The sequence below is a fragment of the Culex pipiens genome, chromosome 3, assembly GCF_016801865.2.
Source record: "Culex pipiens pallens isolate TS chromosome 3, TS_CPP_V2, whole genome shotgun sequence".
NCBI lineage: Eukaryota > Metazoa > Arthropoda > Insecta > Diptera > Culicidae > Culex > Culex pipiens.
Genome location: NC_068939.1, coordinates 144,079,562 through 144,103,607, shown reverse-complemented (window position 1 = coordinate 144,103,607; position 24,046 = coordinate 144,079,562). Strand labels below are relative to the sequence as shown.

At 35.5% G+C, this 24,046-nt stretch overlaps 3 protein-coding genes across 3 annotated transcripts; 1 reads left to right on the top strand and 2 right to left on the bottom strand.

The window, feature by feature from the left end:
- Window positions 1-1,412: 1,412 nt before the first annotated feature.
- On the top strand, window positions 1,413-14,534 carry LOC120415921 (zinc transporter 7-A). Its single transcript, XM_039577566.2, has 3 exons — window positions 1,413-1,613; window positions 1,849-2,150; window positions 13,253-14,534. Exons 2-3 carry the CDS (start codon window positions 1,970-1,972, stop codon window positions 14,182-14,184), a joined length of 1,113 nt encoding a protein of 370 aa, XP_039433500.1. The 5' UTR covers window positions 1,413-1,613; window positions 1,849-1,969; the 3' UTR covers window positions 14,185-14,534.
- An 8-nt stretch (window positions 14,535-14,542) lies between these two features.
- On the bottom strand, window positions 14,543-15,822 carry LOC120415920 (sialic acid synthase). Its single transcript, XM_039577565.2, has 2 exons — window positions 15,651-15,822; window positions 14,543-15,585 (listed from the first exon to the last, which is right to left on the bottom strand). Exons 1-2 carry the CDS (start codon window positions 15,765-15,767, stop codon window positions 14,557-14,559), a joined length of 1,146 nt encoding a protein of 381 aa, XP_039433499.1. The 5' UTR covers window positions 15,768-15,822; the 3' UTR covers window positions 14,543-14,556.
- A 5-nt stretch (window positions 15,823-15,827) lies between these two features.
- LOC120415927 (dynein light chain Tctex-type protein 2B-like) lies at window positions 15,828-24,000 on the bottom strand. The gene is made up of 2 exons (XM_039577573.2): window positions 23,642-24,000; window positions 15,828-16,186 (listed from the first exon to the last, which is right to left on the bottom strand). Exons 1-2 carry the CDS (start codon window positions 23,826-23,828, stop codon window positions 15,930-15,932), a joined length of 444 nt encoding a protein of 147 aa, XP_039433507.1. The 5' UTR covers window positions 23,829-24,000; the 3' UTR covers window positions 15,828-15,929.
- Between the last annotated feature and the right edge of the window lie 46 nt (window positions 24,001-24,046).

The window sequence follows — 24,046 nt, the reverse complement described above, 5'->3', positions numbered from 1 at the left end:
CTCATTCGCCACTTTTTGCTTTTGTTGTTTGACGCAACTTAACTGCGCCGTGGCCACGATCTCGCAGATGTTTCCAAACGCCCATCGTTAGGATCAATTTCGGTAGATTTGAACTGATTTTTTTTCCTATTTCGGCGGTCACTACTGGTGTTTTCGTGACCTCTTGTTGATGATGGTGTCAGGTTTAATGGTTCGAGGTTTCGGTGGAGAAGGCATGTTGGACAGAACTTGGAAGCAACGGGGAGGAGTGGTTTGTGGTTGTGGTGCGTCATTGCTGGTGCTGCCGCATGATTTGAAAAATCTTACTTCTATTAGTGATTTCAAGCAACAGTGTAGGGACTATTTAAGGAACACTTGATAGAAACAGTTTCTTGACCAGTTTATTTTCTCACCTAAATTCTTCTTGTTGAAGTCATTTTCATTTATTTTTAGGTTAAGTTATTTCTCTTTGTTTATGCAATGATCATTTTATGTACTCTAACCTAATTTTTAGTTAGTTTTAAGTTTTTTTTTTGTTTTTTTTTTGTTTGTAGTTTTATCATATTCGAACTTAATGATGTCTCTGTAAACGATAAAAGGCTTGCCCTTATGTATATTTTTGAAATAAAGATACAAATACAAATACAAATTTGGCTCATGAGGTTCTGCCATTGAAAACGAAACCGACCCACCGTCATCTTCGGCCGTCGGTCTTAATTTTTATTTTTATTTTATCGAGTACTGATGATCAGCAACAACAAAATTATTTCAATCAGCTGTTGATGTTTACAATCGTTAAGGCTTGATTGTCTCACGCAAACACTGACATGACTCATGATAGTAATGGGTTTGTATGGTTTGTATTGGTATGTTTGGGCTGCGCTTCGGCATCAGCTCACCAGGCAGCGCTGGCGTCGTCATTATATGGTGGTTTGATGAAGGACGATGGATTTCAAAAATAATTTGTATGGACAGTTTAGTTTGTTTGTCTGTGATTTTATTATGTTTTGAACAAAACAAAAAACTATTCATTGCACAACGGACCCAATTGGGTACCAAAGACCTATGTAAATTTTTATGTACAACGGTAAAAAACACGATTACAAACCATTTCTGATCACTTTTTTCATTTTAATCGAAAAAAATGTATTGACAAGACAACATTTTTTAAATCCATTTTAAATTCTTTTTGGTTGTACAAAGGGTCATTGTACTCAGAAAAATAAGCTTTATCGCTGTAAACAATAATATCAGCAATCTAACCTTCATTTTAGGACCCAATTAGGTAATCAAACAAAAGCTAGGGAAAATTTTGTTTAAAAAACTGGTGAGATCGAATTCCACTTACACATTTTGTCCAGTTTTAAACCCGTTGCGGTCCCACTATCCAAACAACTCGAGAAACGCAAACTTTGACAGCTGCCACCTGTCAAAGTGCCGTTTGTCAACGCGGCGAATCAACATTCGATTAGGATTTTCCCAAAAAATTCCTCCCGACTTTTCACGTAAGCCGTTCCGCAATAATGGACCGGTAATTTGTCCGTTTGTGAATCGTTAAAGTGTCCGAGTTTGGCGTAAAATGACGCGCCGCTGAGTGTGCGTCGTTTGGTGCTACAATTTACTGGCTTCCACAGGTGAGACCATTGAGGAAAATTTGTTTATAAAATCAACCTGTGTCTGGGAGCTTTTTTTCGGCTCGGTGATGAGTCGATCGGCCGAAAGGGTGTTCTGTTCGGGGGACGAACACGTAGGCAATAATCAAATCGTTAATGTTTATCTTTGTGCGGCGCCTCAGCTCGCAGCATTGGCAATCGTCACTGAATAAAAGCTCACCACTGATAACGGGGTTTTCTTATCGTTTTCTCGTAGAGTGTGAGAGCCCTTGGAACCGATTTTTTCATCTCCTCCCGACGATAGAGCAGAGTACGAAGGCCCCCGGAGTGAAGGAGAGGAGTATTGAAGAAAGCATACGAATTCGACGCCAGACAAGATGCTTCCGTTGACGCACAAGGACTCGCGGGGATTCACCTACAAGGTGCGGGAAAAGTTCAACGGCCTGACCCGGTTGATCTTCTCCGACCGGAACTCGCGCAACCTGTTCCTGTTCCTGCTGCTGAATCTGAGCTTTGCCTTTGTGGAGCTGATGTACGGCATTTGGACCAACAGTTTAGGTGAGTTTAAAGGAGATTCGTTGTTTTCTTTTTGAGCACTTAATGATGTTTTTTGGCTGAATTTATTTTATTCAATAAAAAAAATCAGCAAAAATATCATCATTAAGGGCTCCAAACAAATTTTATTTATTATCACACAAAAATATTAAATAAAGAGAAATATCAAGAATCTACCATGAATCGCAACAGAAATTTGTAAAATATTGAAGACATTTGAATACAAGATTTGCAAGCAAAATGAGCGGTTTCTTAACATCAACGAACGATCAAGTACCTAGGCTACCCTAACACGGATGTGAAGTTCAAAAAGCTAGAATGCATGAAATTTTGAAAAAAAATCTAGTGTTTATCAAACCCATTATAGAATTCCGTGGGACATCACCGTGACCACTTTTGAGATGTCTTAGGAAAACCCAAATGCTGGAATGCAGATTTTGGAGTCTGCCGCCGTTAACCTTTCAGAGAATCGAAGTGCAAAGCAAGAGTTGAATTTAAACAGTAAAATCAACTGAACTCCATCAAAAGGGATATATGAAACAGAAGGGCCGTACAAATGCTGTTACTGGATACGTCTACGACATGCGGTGTATTTTTAGTTAATAGGTCTATTCCCGTACTGCAGAATTCTGCAATTCTGCACAAAAACGGCAGCAGAGCGTTCCCGTACTTTTCTGCAATAAAAGTAACTTTTCTCTCAGGCAGAACTTCTGCAGTGAGAGAGGTAGAAGTTGCAGCGAAACCGTTCCCGTACTTTTCTGCAAGCTTTCTCTTCTCTTTCTTTTTGAAAAGTTACTGCAATTTGGTGTGATGGATGTTGACTACACGCTTACATAAAATTTGCAAGTTGGGTGAAATCAAGCATTTTATTATTAGTTGTAATAATACATGATTTTGGGGTAGTTTTTTTATGTCTGGTTTTATTGAGACCGATTTTTTTATGTTAACGATTTCAGGCTTAGTTCATTTATGTAAATGATATAGCGATTTTTTCCAGTGTTAATATTTTTACCTGATGAAAAATTGATAACTTAAGCCATAGTATTACAGCACGGCTAGTACCCCAACAAAAATTGTACTATAAACACAAATTGTTTTTAAAAACTTTTAAAAGACACATTTCTTTTGAGTTTCATAATTTCAAATAGATTTTTGTTTAGGAACGAGTTTAGGAATAATTTTTGATCTTCAATTGTTTTCGAATATAAGGCTAGTATGCAGATCGGAAGGAAAGGGGTCAAGAAACAGCTTTACGAACAGCAGAACAAAGGAGAGGAAGCGATTTCTTGGGGTTTTTCTTCACCCTCTCTGACTCGCTTGCGCTGCTGCTGCTGCCCATTTGATTTTTTTCTTGACCGGTTCCTTCCGAAGTGCGTATACCGCTATACCTCGGAATATACTAAATATGTGTGTTAAATAACAGGTAAATTTAACTAGCAAATAATTATTTATACCGTTAACGGTGCTACCAATTTGTATTCTTACATGAACCAAAAAAAAAATTCTTAAATTCTTAAATTCTTAAATTCTTAAATTCTTAAATTCTTAAATTCTTAAATTCTTAAATTCTTAAATTCTTAAATTCTTAAATTCTTAAATTCTTAAATTCTTAAATTCTTAAATTCTTAAATTCTTAAATTCTTAAATTCTTAAATTCTTAAATTCTTAAATTCTTAAATTCTTAAATTCTTAAATTCTTAAATTCTTAAATTCTTAAATTCTTAAATTCTTAAATTCTTAAATTCTTAAATTCTTAAATTCTTAAATTCTTAAATTCTTAAATTCTTAAATTCTTAAATTCTTAAATTCTTAAATTCTTAAATTCTTAAATTCTTAAATTCTTAAATTCTTAAATTCTTAAATTCTTAAATTCTTAAATTCATAAATTCTTAAATTCTTAAATTCTTAAATTCTTAAATTCTTAAATTCTTAAATTCTTAAATTCTTAAATTCATAAATTCTTAAATTCTTAAATTCTTAAATTCTTAAATTCTTAAATTCTAAAATTCTAAAATTCTAAAATTCTTAAATTCTTAAATTCTTAAATTCTTAAATTCTTAAATTCTTAAATTCTTAAATTCTTAAATTCTTAAATTCTTAAATTCTTAAATTCTTAAATTCTTAAATTCTTAAATTCTTAAATTCTTAAATTCTTAAATTCTTAAATTCTTAAATTCTTAAATTCTTAAATTCTTAAATTCTTAAATTCTTAAATTCTTAAATTCTTAAATTCTTAAATTCTTAAATTCTTAAATTCTTAAATTCTTAAATTCTTAAATTCTTAAATTCTTAAATTCTTAAATTCTTAAATTCTTAAATTCTTAAATTCTTAAATTCTTAAATTCTTAAATTCTTAAATTCTTAAATTCTTAAATTCTTAAATTCTTAAATTCTTAAATTCTTAAATTCTTAAATTCTTAAATTCTTAAATTCTTAAATTCTTAAATTCTTAAATTCTTAAATTCTTAAATTCTTAAATTCTTAAATTCTTAAATTCTTAAATTCTTAAATTCTTAAATTCTTAAATTCTTAAATTCTTAAATTCTTAAATTCTTAAATTCTTAAATTCTTAAATTCTTAAATTCTTAAATTCTTAAATTCTTAAATTCTTAAATTCTTGAACTTTTAATTTCTACGCCATCTTGAATCATAATAAATACACATTTTTTGAAGTCATATTTTAGGTTAGAAACTCAAATTTAGAGGATTTAGAGATTGGAAATTTTGACTGTTCCTATTTTATTTATATTTGAATTTTGAAAATTTTTATTTACAGATTTTTTAAATTTTACTTGTATTTGAAATTATAATTTATTTAAGTTTTTCTTATTATTTTTAACTGTAGCTTTTGAATTTGTTGTGTTCTGAGCTCATAAAAATTAAAAAAACGTTATTTTATTTCGATTTTTTTCAACCTTTTTTTTATTTAGATTTTTTTTAAATTAAGATTTTTTTTTAACTTTAATCATTTTGAAATATTTAGTTTTTAATTACACTCAACCCCCGGTGGTTGGTCACTTTTTCTTTTGACACTTTTTTAGTTTTACCCCGTTAGTTGGTCAAAGTCAAACTAAAAAGTGACGAACTGTCACTTTTTACACGGCGCTCATGCACACTATCAAAACAAAGTTTGATATTGTGTGTGATCTCCGTGTAAATGGGGTGTCAAACTAAAACGTGACCCCGTTCGTTTGACAATAGTTGGTGTCAAACCATCGGGGTTTGAGTGTATTTGATTTTTGAGCTCAAAGCTCAATTTCTTGTTTTTTTTTTTATTTTTCTGATATAATTATTTGCATTTTTAAATTTCTCAAATATCTGATTTATTTTTTTTTAGTTTGTTGATGTGGAAATATTAGTTTTTTTTTTAATTTTTATTGTGGATTTCTTAATTTCCAGATTGCTTTATTTGAATGTATAAAAAATTTTGAGTTTTTGGTCATTTTTTTTTATTTGTCAATTTTACTGCGTCACCGTTGTTCTTTCATGTGACATCCTGTCATAATTTATTTCTGTTATCCTGAATAATCTTTCAAACATGTCAAACCTTTGTTTGTCTTTTTTATCACATTTATTAAACGTACCTGCCCTTCTCATTTGTAAAATTGTTTACCTAATGTAAAAACTTTAAGTTGTTTCTATGTGTACAGAACCGGATGGGGCCGGATCACTCTGGAGAGTTCCGGAGGAAATCAAACACGGCGGGCTACTTAAAACGCAAACTTTTATTTGCCACTCGCACACGGAACGAACTACTTCCAACGGACTTTTATTGGGATCTGACGATAATTACTCTAAACTACATGGAACATACATGGCGCATCGGTGCATTTCGCGCCACCGATCGCAGTTAGCTGAGAGGATTAATTTTGTTAGTGGGACCACAGAGAGACATAAATAATGCGAGAGAAAGAGCGACTTCAGAACTGCCACCTAAACAGGCGAGAATTAGTACTGCGCGGGGTAGCACCAGCCGCGCGTACCACAGTACATCATTAGTCTACTCATCTTCCTACCTCTACCAATTCTTTACACTATGATATATGATATGATTTCTACCTAAGCATAATTAATTTCTAGTTACTTAATAAATAATACATCCTTGATTTTTTAAATAAAATGTCAACCATTTTTTTTATATATTTTGAAATAATGAAAAAAAACCCAGTTTGAGTAAATCCACTCAACTGTGTACAATGTTGCAGAAAAAGTACTGGAACGCGCTACCCAGGCAAATTTTTTGCCGCTTCTCTCCTTGCAGAACTTCTGCAAAAGAGAGAGATGAAGAGAGCGAGCTGAAAAGTACGGGAACGTGCTGCAAAAAAGTGACTTATGTTGGCTGCAGAATTCTGCAGAAGCTGCAGAAATTCTGCAATTCTGCAAGTACGGGAATAGACCTAATGTCTTCGGATCCAAGAAGCTAAAATGCTGTGCTGTCGGGGAACGATTCAACGAAACCGGATGAATCTATCCACGTTTAACACAACGCTAAGGATCGGAAACATTTCTGAAAAACTCGACCGTCATTTGCTGGCAAGACACTAAGAAGGTTCTGGTTGTGAACCATTGCCCGAAAATCACGGAAGTGTCAAGCTGTTCGGGAACAATTTCTTTTACAACATTGGAGGCGTTGAGCTCGCCCTACAGACCGTCTTTTCTTAAACGTCTTTGTCCGAAAATGCGACAAGTGATGGATTGGATTTTTTTTTCAAATATTGGCAAGTCACAATTTCTATTTTTTATTATTGTGTTCAAAGAGAATGCAGAACATCCCAAACTACGTTTTATTGACTTGACAAATAACTTTGTCTTAAAGGGCTCTCTATTTCTGATGAGGTGTAATTCTAGAAAAAAAAATCTTAATTTTTTGCGCATTTCGCGACGATTCTCATTTAGATACTTGAAGTTCACGTCCGTGTTAGGGAAGGGGTCTACAACGCAACAAGTCACTGTCACGGGAATGTTCAACCTAGTTGCCACAAAAAGCGAATGATGTAGGTATGGGAGAAACTGCGCAAAGGAGCAGCCGTGTTACGGTTCATACATTATTTTTTTTTGCGTTACCTAATAAAAGAACGCTCCCCAATCACTAGTTTTCAATATGTATATCATTATATCTAAGCATTAACAAACATTTTTCAGACTATTTTTAATTGTGTTTTTTTTATATTGTTGAATGTTTGTTATTTTGAATATATCTCGACTTTTTTTATTAAATGGTCCTATAAGCTATTGTCTTTCATATGTTTATAGGATCTATTAAAAAAAACTCTGGATATTTTTTTAACTATTTTTTAAGTAAACTTTCTTGCAGGCCAAGGGTGCATGATACTGATGATACTCGTCGGTTGACACACCCAGGCGAGGAACATCCCAGAAGGAGCCCAACTACATCCGTAGTGCTGTTTGGACAAAACAGCATGGCTCTGGTTCCTTGCAAGTGTCCTATTTTCTTACCTCCACGTTGGCTTGGTTTAGTCATCATGATGACAAGGTGTAACCTAGCTGGTGGCCTGTGGAAACGACTCGTAAACCTTTGACCAGCGAGGGTCAGAGTAGAGACGGCTAAAAGAAAGGGGCGCGTCAATGTGGGAAAGGGAAGTAATTTGTGATTGTAGACGGTATTGTTTTGATTCGCAGTATGTTGAGTCAACTGCTGTGGATGTACCTGAGCATCGCAGAACGGGGTTTCTCTTCTTTCCATTTCAACTAACAGCTATCTTCTGTTTATTTTGTTTCACTGATTTTCTAAAACGGCTTCTGTTTACTATCCTCCATTTGATTTCGATTTTACTTATTTGATTCTCTTATTTCTCAACGCTTTTCCACTCTATTTTACCAATTGATGCTGCTGTAACAAACTGTCTGCTTTCCCTTAATTTGGCAGCGATGTCAATTTTGTTTATCATGTGCCTTTTCTTTATTTATCTATTTGAATAATTTCTAATTTCTACTATCTTTCTATTACTATTCATTCTTTACATAGTATATTTCCTTCATTGTCCATTGTTTTGAAACTTCCCCTTTTTCTTAAGCAAGTGTGGTTCGAGCCCTTACTCAATTTATGGAATGATTAAAGGATTAACACAAATATTACTATTGTATTTTTGAAAAACTTTTCTAAAATGCTTAGGACCAAAATATTGTAACAAAACACCGCGACAAAAGAAATAGCAACATATAAACACGACTCAACACTAGGAAAGATTTCAGGAGAAAACAATACACAGTAAATAACAATTAGTTTTTGAATTCAAACTAAAAATAAAACAGTTTTTGCTTTAATGAAAGTTGATAGGCACACTTTAAATGGTTAGGCGCTTATACTTACATCAAACCCTACGTAATGTACCACCCCCGGCCGAGTTAAAATGCGTAACCGGAAAAGAAGGTGTGCATGCCTGGCACGAACACTCAAAGCGTGTTCTAGCGTGCTGCTCGTACTGACTCAGAGCAAGGGTGAGATGTAGGTGTAAGGGCAGTGCGTGTTCGTCGGGAACCTGGTGCATAAGATCGGTCAAGGCCCGTTCTTACACTGAAAATTGCGAATTGCGAATTTTTTAAGTAAACTTTCTGACTAATCAACTTTTTGCTGATTAGTTTTTTTGTTCAATGTTTTAAATTTTATTTATTTTTAAATTTCTCATTTTTTTAAATCATGATTAGTTTTGTATGTTTTTTATTTTTTTTATTTTTTTTTTATTTTTCACCGTTTTTCCGTGCTCAATTCCTTTTGAGGGCAACTCCAGCGCTGAGGTGCAAATCAAATTTGCTCCCGTCTTATGAATACCGAGATCAAATTCGCCACATTGGAAAAAAAAACTCCGTCAGTCCCACCGCTAGAGTAGCAAATTTTCCACCGACACAAGCCCACCGCGGGGAGCAACAAACATTCAATAATTCAGAAATTCAAAAATTCAAAGATTTAAAAATTCAAAAATTCTTTATTCAAAAAATCAAAAAAAAGTTCAAAAAAAACTTAAATTCCATAATTAAAAAATTTTGTTTTTCAAATTGATAGATTTTTTTTCTGTTTTAATTTGTTGAAGATTTATTTTTAATTTTGACGTTTTTATCTTTTTTTTTATTTTTTTGTTTTTTTTTTAATTTATTGATTTCAAGACTTCTTTGGATTAGGTCCTATAAACAAATGCGCGGTGTATTTTTCCAAGAACATTATGATAAATAAATCGGTAAGTCTGATGTTTGGCACCATGAAAGAAGGGCTCTTTTCCGACACTTTGCGGGGTATACCAAAATATTTTGTCGGGGGGTCTAGAGCAGCTTTTTGAAGATTTTTTTTAGATATTGGCTGATATTTCTTCAGAAAAGTCGCTAAACCGATAAATTGTTGTACATATCCATCAAATTTTGTATGAATATGCCTTGGGAGATTCTAACTTACACATTTGACCAATTTTTGACCTCCAATAAAAATATTTCCGAACCAAATGGGCCTAAATCAATGCTGGAAGAACCAAGACGACCGAATATAAATCTTTTCTTTGTCTTTAGTCTTTTCTTTGATTACAGGACGTAATAAAATAAGTCTAGATTTTAATTTTAAATTGTTTTCTTCGGTTTTATAAATTATTTCAAGCTCTAATTTTGTAGGTTTTTTTTCCATGTTTGGTAGTTTTTTTTTTTTATTGTTTTTTCGTTTTTTTAAATATCTTTTTTTCAACATTTTTAAATTTTTAAAATTAAAAAATAATTTAAAAAGAAATTAAAAAAACCTAAATTGAAAAAAAAAATATTTTTCTTTCAAAAATTTCATAACTGAACTGAATATTTTTTTATTTAGGCCGTTGCGAATATTTTTTGAAGTTATTGGATGGAAAAAGAAGTCTGATGAACTGAAAATAATTTGAAATGCATCTTATTAAGCATATTTGTGATCGATCAACAATATTTTGTTTTGTGAAATTCCGTTGTACAGTACTGAAAAAAAGATTTTTTTAACAAAATATTTCGCCAATACTTTGATATTTTGAAAACTAAAGATTGCAAAACATCTGGGCATGTGTAAAATGCATTTAAAAAAACTTTTTTCATTCAAATGTAAACCATGGCTTGTAGGGGTAATAAACCCATTTTAAGCCTAATAAGCGGTCTTGTTTGAATGATGCTGGATAATCTGGAGTGTTCCTTGAAATTCAGTAAAACCAAGTACACCAACGAGTAGAGCAACTTTTTGTGCACATTTCTGTTTATTTTCACTTTTATTAAAAGTTATGCTATTCCTTTTACAAGCATTTTAAAAAAAATATTTCAAAACCGCATTCTAATCAGTCGTGTGCATTGGGCCACGCCCATTTTTGTATTTTCAGCTTAGTTCTTTTTTTCTTCCAACGCTCGTTTGGGTCTGCTTCGTGCTGCCAAAATTGATGAAATTTTGAGCGAACACTCACGAAAAGTAGCATTTATAGAGAAAGTTTCCTGGCAACACCACAAGCGCTGCTGGTGGTGTTGGTGGCCACCCTTTGTTCTTTATTTGCCTTCGCTTCTCGCTCGGTTTTCTTCAACCTTCGATTAGAATGGATGGTCAAAATTGAAACGTCAAAAGACTTAGCGCGTTTGTTTTTTTGATGGCGCTTGCTAATTATTTACATGTTTCGGGATTATTTTTCAAGTGAGTGACTAAGTAACGGTCAAAAGAACATGTTGCCGGTAGTTGGAAACAATTTTATATCTTAAGCGCTTTGAAATCGTTAGCGCAAGTGAAAAGATATTGATGGCGACTTTCGTTAAGCAGTTAACCTCTGATCTTGCGTGTGGATGTGTGTGCCACCAAAATGATGAGAAATGGTCTCGCAAAATAGAAATTATGATCAAAAGTGCATTAAATTTGATCTTTTTGGCCAGTAAGTGGCATACATTTGCGTGCTTACTCGAGGCGGTGCTGTTGCTGGTAAGTTTACAGCATAAATAGTATTTTTGGAGCTTTAATCGAGCATCAAACTCTCCATATGACGAAGATAGGTGTTTGATTAGAAAGGGTTTATTTCCCCTAATTAAAATTTTTATATTTTTTTATTTGTTTGATTTGATTTAAATTTCTAATTTTTTTAAATTTTACCGTGAACAAAGCTTATAGGACCTTTTAAAAAACGCTGGAAATGTTTTTAATTTTGTTTTGTTTTTTTAGACCGTTGCAAATATAATTCAAAGTTTGTGTCTTCCACCCCCCTTCATATTCGGCCCGAAGAATCAGAGGGCATTTCTTAAAAAAAAAAAAAAAATATTAGTATACAGCCATTCTACGTCAAACAGGAAGTCTCCAAATCAAAAGTGCTTTTATTTTGCTCAAATTTGGAGTGGGGGTTCTTTGGCCCAAATGGGTGGTACATAAAATTGCGTTTTTCGTCGATTTTCGCAAAAACCACATTTTTCAAAAAAATCATCTCCGGAACGGCTGAACCAATTTTGGAGCGCCACAATTCAAAAGAAAGGTTATTAGTTGGGCTTTTTAGGAAAAATATGCTGAGGTCCAAAAAAAAACGAGCTGGATATTTGAAAAGGTCCTATGAAAATTTCATTTGCGGCCCATGTCTGAAAATATTTTTCCCTGATTCCTTGTAATATTTTACATAACATATAAAAAAATTGCGAATATCCATTAACACGTTTCGGAGATATGATTTTTAAAAATATAAAAACTGGGTTTTTCGACTCGCCGCGCGCAAAAACGGGAAAATGACGAAAACGGGAAAAAATTAACTTTTTTCACTAAATCTTGCTATAACTTGAAAATTTCAGCGATGACCTATACATGTCTGGGTACCAAAAGTTGCGTCTTTAAATTACGAAAATTTTAGTACCCAAACTTGTATAGGTCGCAGTTTTAGTGAAAAAAGTTGGTTTTTACCCGTTTCCGTCATTTTTCCGCCTTTGCGCGTCGAAAAACCCAGTTTTTATGTTAAAAAAATCATATCTCCGAAACATGTTTATGGATATTGCTTTTTGATACGTTATGTAAAATATTACAAGGAATCAGGAAAAAACATTTTAAGACATGGGCTCTTTGGTCCCGAGACCTTGAAATCGGCAAATGAAATTTTCATAGGATCTTTTCAAATATTCAGCTAGTTTTTTTGGATCTCAACATATTTTTCCTAAAAAGCCCAACTAATAAACTTTCTTTTGAATTGTGGCGCTCCAAAATTGGTTCAGCCGTTCCGGAGATATAATTTTTTTGAAAAATGTGGTTTTTACGAAAATCGACGAAAAATGCAATTTTATGGACCACCCTAATCGCCAAATAAAAAAAAAAAAATACGGGTCTAATTATTTGGGCTAAAGAACCCCCACTCCAAATTTGAGCCAAATCGGAGCACTTTTGATTTGGAGACTTCCTGTTTGACGTGGAATGGCTGATAACAAGTCAAATCTTTAAAACACATTTTCTTTCGTTGATATTCACATTTAGCATATTTGGACCTGTTTAAAAAATATTTTGTTTTTTTGCCTTCCTCACTGAGGCTATTAAATCACTCGAAAATTGAACTTCCTAAATACAATAAACGTAACACTTCTTAAATAAACCTGCTAGATATACCTTCACGTAAACATATCGACTCAGAATCATGTTCTTAGCAAATTTGCGTGTAGACGTGTGTAGACATTTTTTCCAAAAAAAAATTAGATACAAAAAGGGTGAAAGTTGCAAAAGTTTTGACTGGTGACACAGGCCGGATCTTTCACCGCAGTTCTTTTTGAGATAATTTTTCAAGTGTACCGCAAGTTTAATTTTTTATTTTTTTGCGAAAATCTTTGTTTCGTAAAAACATTGAAATTTAAAAAAACGAATGATTGCAAAACAATTGGAGGGGGAATTAAAACACTTTTTTCATTCAAATATTAAAACTATGACTTGTAATTTCAATTTTTATATTTGTTTTACCCCAGTATATTGCTTGAGCGCCTTGAGCGCCGCGCACGATTTCGTTCGTTTCAACTTCATGTGCGTTTACGCTACGAAAAATTTCGTTGTCACACGAACACAGTCAAGGGAACAGCATGGAATTCCATCGGGCACCTAATGTTGACTCATTGACGTTAAAATACAATCAATACTCAATCACTTCCCCCCTCCCCTCCGACAGGTCTCATCTCGGACTCGTTCCACATGTTCTTCGACTGCACGGGGCTGCTCGCGGGCCTCGCCGCGTCCGTCATCACCAAGTGGAAGGCCAACGACAAGTACTCGTACGGGTACGTGCGCGCCGAGGTGCTGGCCGGCTTCGTCAACAGTCTGTTCCTGCTGTTTATAGCCTTCTTCATCATGTCCGAAGCGGTGGAGCGCGCGATCGAACCGCCGGAGGTGAAGCACGAGCGGCTGTTTGTGGTGTCGGTGCTGGGGCTGCTGGTCAACTTGGTTGGCATTTATGCGTTCCAGCATGGTGGCGCCCACGGGCATAGTCACGGGGGCGGTGGGGGTCATGGGCACTCGCATGGAGGAGGGGGTGGGCATGGACATTCGCACGGCGGTGACACGCAGAGTTTGTTGAACAACCACGGAGGTCACGGGCACTCGCACGATCATCACGGCGGATCGACGTCGGTGTCGGTGGAGCCCACGATCAGTTCGAACAACTCGCAGATTATGAGGGGGGTGTTTTTGCACATCTTGGCCGATACGTTGGGTTCGGTCGGGGTCATCATTTCGGCGGTGTTGATGCAGTTGTTTGGGTGGATGCGGGCGGACCCGATTTGCAGCATCTTTATCGCGCTCACCATCGGGCTGAGTACGCTGTCGTTGATCCGGGAGTCGGTGATGGTGCTGATGCAGCGTCAACCGGTCGCGCTGGATCGCGTGCTGCCGCAGTGCTACCAGAAGGTGACGGGACTGGCCGGCGTGTACAGCGTGCAGGAGCCCCACTTTTGGACGCTGTGCAGCGAGGCGTACGTCGGGGCGATCAAGCTAGAGGTGTCCAAAAACGTTGACGCGCGCTACGTCGTGCAGCACACGCGCATGATCTTCGAGGCGATCGGGGTGCGGCAAATCTACATCCAGCTCGACTACGCCGCCATGTGATAGGGAGGCATTCCGCGCGCGCGCTTGAGATAGTAAGTATTCTTGGACAATTGTGTGTGAGTGCGTTTGATTCGGTTCAAGCTCAGAGAGATATTTAGGTTGTAGTCCAAGCCACACACACATTCTTTATGTTAAATGTTTTTTTTGAGGTACACTTTTTTGAAGTGACAATATAGGGGATGATTGTAACCAGGGAGAGCGGTTCACAGCCGTGTGGACCGAGTAAATTAAGAATTTTTCTATTTGCTAAGCCTAGGTTACTTTTTATTGTCCTTTAAAACAAATGTTACAGAGAGTAAGAACTTAATTTTATATACCTTGTTCCCGAATAGAGGAATCCCTGAAATCAGCATGAAGCGTGCGCATTTTAATTCATCCGAAACTACCAGCAACATCCTCGCCGCAAATGGGTTCATCCTGACGGCAATCGCGACCAACGGTACGTCCAACAATTTGATCGTACAACGTCGGTGACAAACCGTGCGGATCGCTGACCTTCACAGCAACATCTTCCTCCTTGAGTGTGTGTCCCTTCTCGAAATCCCCGGCAAAAACCAACGACTTCCCCAGCTTCCTGTGGCAGGCCTCTTCCGAAGCCAGCAATTTTCTATCCTCGCCCGAAACCAACCTCAAAGCTAGCGCCAACTCCTCCCCATTGAAGTCCCGAGCTTCAAGCACCGATGACAACACTTCCACAATCCGCTCCCCTTCCACGTTCATGCCCTCAACCGCTCTCACGTACCGCACCAACCGGCCAAATTCCTCCGGATCCAGCGAGGCACGATGATCGGTGCCCTTCCAGCTTTTGTCCAGGGTAAAGTGTCGTTCCACAATTCGGGCTCCCGCCAGCACGCTCGCAACGCTCAGCTGAAGTCCCAGCTCGTGGCCTGAGTATCCGACGACCAGCTCGGGGAAGCGTCTTTTGTACAACGGTACCAGGTTCAGCAGGGCCTGCTCCGGTGGCGTCGGATAGGCTGAAATGCAGTGAAGAAGGGCGGCGGACGGATGAGCTTTGATGATCGCGTGAATGTTCTGAACCTGGGACCAGCTCTGCATCCCGGTTGATACTATTAAGGGGATTGTGGTTGCGGCGGCCGCCGTTCGTAACATCGGAACGTTGTCGGCGTCGCCCGAGCCGATCTTGATGAAGGGGACGCGCAGTTCGAGCAGTTGTTGCAGCGACACTGGATCCATAGCTGAAGCACTGAAGAGAATGTCCTGCTCGGCGCAGAATTGCTGAAGTTCTTTGTAGTCTTCTAGGGAGAACTCCAGAAAGGCTTTGTGTTCACCGTAGGTGCTACCCCACGAGTTGGCACCGCTGTAGGGTTTACGAAGAGCATTCCGAGTGAATTTAGCTGTAAGACAAGACTTTTGGAACTTGACGCAATCGGCACCGAGCTCCTGTTGGGAAAGTTTAAACGTGATTAAAATTAACAATAAACAACTCAAAACAATTTAGTAGGTACCTTTGCCTTCACGATCATCCGCTTCGCGACCTCCAGTGAACCCTGATGGTTCTGGCCAATCTCGGCCACGACAAACACCGGATGACCATCCCCAACGTCCCTCCCGGAAATCTTCATAACTAGAGCCCGACCAAAACCAAATAACACCAAACCGTTCGCAAAAGCACAAAAGAGATCCGTCTATTCTGGTGCTGGTGCTCGCCTCGTTGTGTCGCAAGCATCAATAGTGTACAATCAATTAAATCCAATTAAAACCCTTACAGCAAAAAAGAAAAATACTCAATACAGATACAGCCCAAACACGGTCACGATGCAGAAGATGGTGGCGTTCTTGAACTCGGCCGACGTCTGGTTGTCGCATTCGGCGTCCCAGCGACAGCGGGCAATGTACTTGCAGCCGGCGCCCAGCTGCTGACCGAGCACCACCTGGACAACGTGCTTGTACCGCTTCATCTCCAGGTCCTTCACCTTGAGGCTGATTTCGTCGGCGAGCGATTTGGTCCAGCGGGCGGCGTCCAGGGCGGTGTAGGTTTGGCCTGGGGGAGGAGAGTGGAAATGGGATTTTTAGGATTTTTTTGCTGTGTTTTTATTAAAAAAATGTTAACTTAATGATTGATTTTATTGGTTTTCTTTATATACCATAAATACCATAAATTTTTCTGTTCAATTTTTAATGCCAAAAAATTATTCTTTTATTAAACTTGGAATAAAAAAAATGTGATGACTAATACATTTTGATTTGCTATTTTTTTTTTTTTAAAATATTAAATAACAACATTTTTTTTCATTACAAATTTAATAATAGGGGTTAAATTTCTGAATTTTAAAAATAAAAATAAAATCAAGAATTCACCAATTTAAAAGTTCAACAAATTTAAAAATTCATTTATTAAAAAATCTAAATTACAATTAACTACAATTTAATCAGTTAAATTTAACGATTCAAAAATGTATAGACTTAAGATATAACAGGTTATATATTTTTTTAATTTTCTGTTTTCGAGTTATTAAATTTCCATGTTTATAGCTTTTGTTTTTGTTTTTTCGTAATTTACCTTAAACATTTAAATTCTTTTAAAGTTTGAGTTTTTTTATTTTCGAAGCTTTAAAATTTTGAATTCTTGATTTAGTTTTTCGAAATTGCAAATTTTTTAATGTGTATTTAAGCTTTTTTTTTGATTTATAGTATCTTAATTGTTTTGATCCTGGAATTCAAATTTTTATTTATTAATATTAAAAAATATTTATATTTTTAAATATATGAATTATCAATTTAAAAATTTACGTTGATTTTTGGCAAACAGAAATGTTTGAAAAATGTGTATTGCCAAGCACGGGATGGCACTGTACTCAAGAATTTTAGAATTGTGGAAGTCTTGGAATCTCTGAATTATAGAATTCTGAAATCTTGGAATTTTAAATTTATTAATTTTTTAGAACGAATAGAATTCAAATAAATACATAAGAAATATAGAATGTCAGAATTTTAAAACCCCAGAATTTTGTTTTCTCAATGATAATTTTTTTTTTCTAAAATTAAAGTTTTGAAATTTTGAGTCTTTTTATTTTTTTTAATCTTTTTGCCAAAACATTTGTTTTGACTTTCCCCTTTTCAATTCGAGCAAAAAAATCGGACTTAAGATTTGTAGAGTTATCAAATTTTAACTGAATAAATTTGAGTTCTTTTAATTTTGTTTTTTTTTGTAGTGAAGATTTGTGAATTCTTATTTTTGTTCAAATTTTTTTAATTCAAAATTTTTAAACCTAATTTTTTATTTATTCTAATTTTCAATTTCCGAGGTATTAAATTTTCAATTTTATATTTTTGTTATTTATTCAATTTTTACTTTATTAATTTTCGTTCTTTTTTAATTTTTGGACCATTATTTTTTTTTAATTCTTGAATTAAAATTTATTAATTTAAAAATTAATTTAAATATGTAGGAAAAGTGGGGCAAGACGAAAATTGCCCGTGTGTGTATGGTTTTACGGGCAATTGCTCCTCTTGCCTCATATGGTCGTCGTGCCCCACTTTCCCCTACTAGTTTTTAATGTCTATTTTAGAATACAAGTAATTTTTAAGTTTTTGATCCATGAATTTCAAAAAATATATTAAAACTTTAAAATTTATGAATTCTAATAATCTTTGAAATTCAGGTTTTAATTTTAAAACATAACATAATATAAATTATGAATATTATTATTCTGTAATTCTGTAATTTCTGTAATTTCGGAATACATTCGTCCGGCTTCAGCTGAAGATTCATGCTGTCCCATGTTGCATGTTCGAGTGTAGACCTACGGAAAACCTTGCCGCGAGGAGAGGTGAGTGAGAAGTACACGAACCACCTACGACATAATTCCTCGGGCGGCCCAGGTCAACTCGAAGTTACCCCAGGCACCCCCAGTGCAGGACACATTGGGGGTAGAAAGCGGATAGATATTTCAGTGAATACAATAATTATGACAATATAGTTTCATATAATCCCTATTCCTTGATCTTACCTTTTGACACTATCAAACCTAGCAATATTACTATTGCATCTTACCATTCCCTTTTGATAGTGTCAACTTCAAACCTTCATCCATTGTGCAATTAACACATAATTTCCGCTATATTCTTCATGCGGAATCGTCGTCTACTTTCTTCGCCTTATTATCACTGAACCACGGCGCGATATTGTTCTCACATTTTTTGAGCTTCAACGACCGATTGTTATTCACGCACTTATAAAAATACTTGTTCTGTTTCGCGGCTTTGTGAAAAATACACGTGTGTTGGCTTATACAATGACTTTTTTGGTCATCGTATGCTCGCAAGGTACATGAAAGAGAAAAAGAGAAAGAGAAAAAATGGGATAAGTACAATGTAAAATAAAATCGAACATTGAATAACAGACTAACACATAAAGAAAGAATAAAGAAACCTTATTTTGCAACTAGACAGAACTACCAACTTGTAACGAGAAGTTTACAAGATAACAACTGAAGTTGTGAAATATGGGACAGGACAAACAAACTAGAATAGTTAATATATATAATAAAACAGATTGAACGTACCTTTAATCATATTAATAACAGTTATGCCCAAATTTCTTACCATTTTTTTTCAACTGTTACATTTCTACAATAATGTATTGCGATTCCAAGTTTGAAGAATAGAGTAGTTAAAGTTTGTGAGGTAAGGGACAAGTTATAGCAATAGCAAAATAAATAGATGGATAGATTTTACTAAATTTTATCTTAAAATAATAGGAAAAATCTAGCCTGATTTGAAAATAGCCAATGCACCAATTGCAAACATACAGCATTTCACGCTCACACCGTATGGAGTAAGTGTGATAAACTATATGTCGACATTCGGCGCATCACTTTTTTCAAAATACAGGAAATGATAGAAGGAAGGCTCCATTATGTAGAGCGGAAGGCTTCTGCAACACTTAGAACTCAGAACAGGCATCCTCTGAAATAAGAGAGAAAGACAAATATTAAAATTGTGGTATTATCACTAAATCCTATCATCCTTTCACCCCCCAAGACATGGTCTATCCTTCGTGCCTTCGTGTCTTGGGTGATGGCGAATTCTACCTTCTTCAATGATCTTCGGACCACCTCCAACTAGAATTCACAACAGGACCTCCCTCGGCTCCAGTTTACAACATGACAGCGACGAGAACACAGCCGAATGGGAGTTGACAGTATCAAATGCATGCTATACCCTTTGCTTTGCTGGATACTTACTAATAGCAAAGGGCGAGAGTCCTGCGACACTCAGCAATCATGTATACTGCCCATTTGCCACTATAAATTATGAATATTATTATATTATAATTATAATGATGATGAAACATAAGGTCCTTATCATTTACATAAGTCAATGTATACAAAAAAGGTTGTACCTTCGGTATATTTTTGAAAAATAAAATATAAATACAAATAATATAAAATATAATGTTATAAATTCGCAATTCGCAATTTTCAGTGTAAGAACGGGCCTTGACCGATCTTATGCACCAGGTTCCCGACGAACACGCACTGCCCTTACACCTACATCTCACCCTTGCTCTGAGTCAGTACGAGCAGCACGCTAGAACACGCTTTGAGTGTTCGTGCCAGGCATGCACACCTTCTTTTCCGGTTACGCATTTTAACTCGGCCGGGGGTGGTACATTACGTAGGGTTTGATGTAAGTATAAGCGCCTAACCATTTATAGTGTGCCTATCAACTTTTATTAAAGCAAAAACTGTTTTATTTTTTAGTTTGAATTCAAAAACTAATTGTTATTTTACTGTGTATTGTTTTCTCCTGAAATCTTTCCTAGTGTTGAGTCGTGTTTATATGTTGCTATTTCTTTTGTCGCGGTGTTTTGTTACAATTTTTGGTTCTAAGCATGTTATAAAAGTTTACCAAAAATACAATAGTAATATTTGTGTTAATCCTTTAACCTTTCCATGTATTGAGTAAGGGCTCAAACCTCACTTGTTTGAAAAAAGGGTGAAGATTGAAAACAATAGACAGTAAAAGAGAATTTATTTTATAAAAATCAAGTATCAATTGTAAGAGAATGATGATCGTATTTTAAAGAATAAAAATGAGAAGCTAGATGTATTAGATGTAAAATTAGACAATAGTTAATAAATAGAGATACAAAACAAGCTTAGATTATAGTAATGATAATTTATAGGACAGATAAAGAATTATTCAAATAAATAAATTCGCAATAAAATCAAAAAAGATTAGGCGAATGATAAATAGACTTGATATTACTAGTACATTAAGGAAAAGTATATTTTTAAGGAAAAAAAAAAAAAAAACAAAGTTTGTTACAGCAGTATCAATTGGTAAAAAAGAGTGGAAAAGCTTTGAGAGATAAGAGAATCAAAAGTTAGTAAAATCAAAATCAAATGATGGATATTAAATAGAAGAATCAGTGAAGAATTGAGAATCAGTAGAGCAAAATAAAAAAGGAGATAGGTGGTAACTGAGAATGAAGAGAAGAGAAACCCCGTTGTGCGATGTTTCAGGTACATCCACAGCAGTTGACTCAACATACTGCGAATCTGTAATTCTGTAATTCTGTAATTTCGGAATACATTCGTCCGGCTTCAGCTGAAGATTCATGCTGTCCCATGTTGCATGTTCGAGTGTAGACCTACGGAAAACCTTGCCGCGAGGAGAGGTGAGTGAACCTGTACACGAGCCACCTACGACATAATTCCTCGGGCGGCCCAGGTCAACTCGAAGTTACCCCAGGCACCCCCAGTGCAGGACACATTGGGGGTAGAAAGCGGATAGAATTTCAGTGAATACAATAATTATGACAATATAGTTTCATATAATCCTTATTCCTTGATCTTACCTTTTGACACTATCAAACCTAGCAATATTACTATTGCATCTTACCATTCCCTTTTGATAGTGTCAACTTCAAACCTTCATCCATTGTGCAATTAACACATAATTTCCGCTATATTCTTCATGCGGAATCGTCGTCTACTTTCATGGACTTATTATCACTGAACCACGGCGCGATATTGTTCTCACATTTATTTATTTTTTCGAGCTTTAACGACCGATTGTTATTCACGCACTTATAAAAATACTTGTTCTGTTTCGCGGCTTTGTGAAAAATACACGTGTGTTGGCTGAAACAATGACTTTTTCGGTCATCGTATGCACGCACGGTACATGAAAGAGAAAAAGAGAAAAAATGGGATAAGTACAATGTAAAATAAAATCGAACATTGAATAACAGAATAACACAGAAATAAAGAATAAAGAAACCTTATTTTGCAACTAGACAGAACTACCAACTTGTAACGAGAAGTGTACAAGAAAACAACTGAAGTTGTGAAATATGGGACAGGACAAATAAACTAGAATAGTTAATATATATAATAATACAGAATGAACGTACCTTTAATCATATTAACAACCGTTATGCCCAAATTTCTTACCAATTTTTCAGCAGTTACATTTCTACAATAATGTATTGCGATTCCAAGTTTGAAGAATAGAGTAGTTAAAGTTTGTGAGGTAAGGGACAAGTTATAGCAATAGCAAAGTAAATAGATGGATAGATTTTACTAAATTTTATCTTAAAATAATAGAAAAAATCTAGCTTGTTTTGAAAATAGCCAATGCACCAATTGCAAACATACAGCATTTCACGTTCACACCGTATGGAGTAAGTGTGATAAACTATATGTCCACATTCGGCGCATCACCTTTTTCAAAATACAGGAAATGATAGAAGGAAGACCGCATTATGTAGAGCGGAAGGCTTCTGCAACACTTAGAAATCATACCAGACATCCTCTGAAATAAGAGAAAAGACAAATATTAAAATTGTGGTATTATCACTAAATCCTATCATCCTTTCACCCCCCAAGACATGGTCTATCCTTCGTGCCTTCGTGTCTTGGGTGATGGCGAATTCTACCTAGAATTCACAACAGGACCTCCCTCGGCTCCAGTTTACAACATGACAGCGACGAGAACACAGCCGAATGGGAGTTGACAGTACCAAATGCATGCTATACCCTTTGCTTTGCTGGATACTTACTAACAGCAAAGGGCGAGAGTCCTGCGACTCCCAGCAATCATGAATACTGCCCATTTGCCACATCCACAGCAGTTGACTCAACATACTGCGAATCGAAACAATACCGTCTACAATCACAAATTACTTCCCTTTCCCACATTGTCGCGCCCCTTTCTTTTAGCCGTCTCGACTCTGACCCGCGGTGGTCAAAGGTTTACGATCCGTTTCCACAGGCCACCAGCTAGGTCATCATGAAAACCAAGCCAACGTGGAGGTAAGAAAATAGGACACTCGCAAGGAACCAGAGCTATACTGTTCTGATCAAGATAATTCGGATGATCTAACAGAACTACGGATGTAGTTAGTTACGCTCCTTCCAGGATGTTCCTTACGTGGACGTCAACCGAAGAGCACGCAACAAGGTCAGTGCCATTGCATGCTCTTAGGTATCAATCCTTGGCCTGCATAAAATATAATGTTATAAAATAAATAAATTATAAATTTTTTTAGAATGTCAGAATTTTAAAACCTCAGAATTATTCTTTTATGATGATAAATAAAAAAAACTGGGTTTAACTTTTTTCTTTGTAAATTTTGGTTTACGGTTAACGGTTTTTCTTATGACTTTTCACTGATCAATTTGAGCAATAAACAAAATCCGGAGATTTGTTGAATTTCAATCCGGACTTAAGATTTGTTGAATTATCACTGAATTAATTTTAGTTCGGTTTTATTTTGTTTTTTTTTTTTACAATTTTATATTTGTGGAACTTTAAAATATGTGAATGCTCGAATTATTTTTTTGTTATTTTTTAAATTCGTAATTTTTGAATCCCGATTTATTTAAATTTTGGAGCTATTAAATTTCTATTTTTTTAAATTATTTATTCAGTTTTAAATTTATAGTTCTTTTTAATTTTGGGAACTTAAAATTTTGTTAATTCTTGAATTCAGGTTTATATTTTTCTTAAATTTAAAAATTTCAATATTTTCTTGAATTTTAAAATTCTGGTGTCTTGGAATTTTAGATTCATAGAATTTTGGAATTTGATGATTAGCAATTTCAAATTATTTCATTTAACTGGTTGACTAACGTTCGTTTGGTCAATAAAATATTTAGGTTTTTTACACATACCTCGATGCCTATGTGATCTCTTGTACTAAGCTTGCTGGGATTCCTATCCAGTTAGCATAAGATAGCACAGAGGCATCGACCTACTGATTATTTTTTAGCTGCTTTTTTGTACGATATTTTTGGATGGAGAATAATAGCTTTTAAAATTATTTTAATTTACATTAATATCGAAAAATTCAAGCTTTTTCACACTTTGACTAGGCAAAAATGATTCTTTTCTTTTTTTGAATTGAGGTTGAAAAATCACAAAGTCTACGAATAATTAACTGCTGTGTTTTGCCCATTTTACGGTCCCCCGCCACCCAACTTACCGCTCAGCGTATCGTTCAGCACGGTGCCGATGATTTGCTTGATCTTCTCTGACTTGAACGTTTGCTCCAGCGTGGGCCTCATCTGGTAGGTGGCCGGCGGCGGCTGAGGGGCCGATTCTGCGGCAACTTTCGGGTCCGGATCCGGACACGGCCGGTCCACCTTGAGCAGTTGCTCTTGCTGGAGCATTTTGTTTGAGAGATTTTTCAGCTATCACAGTTTTGTTCAGTGGATGGCACTTTACACTAAAAGATGGTTTAATATTCACCTTGTTTGATGTTTTTATGTTGCGATTTTTTGAGCAAAACTAATTTTTATTTAATTTTTGAGGTCTTGTTCAAATTTGCAGTTTTTTTCGCGTTTGTTTTGATTTTGCGTTTCCCGGGGTGAGCAAGGTTTAGCAAAAC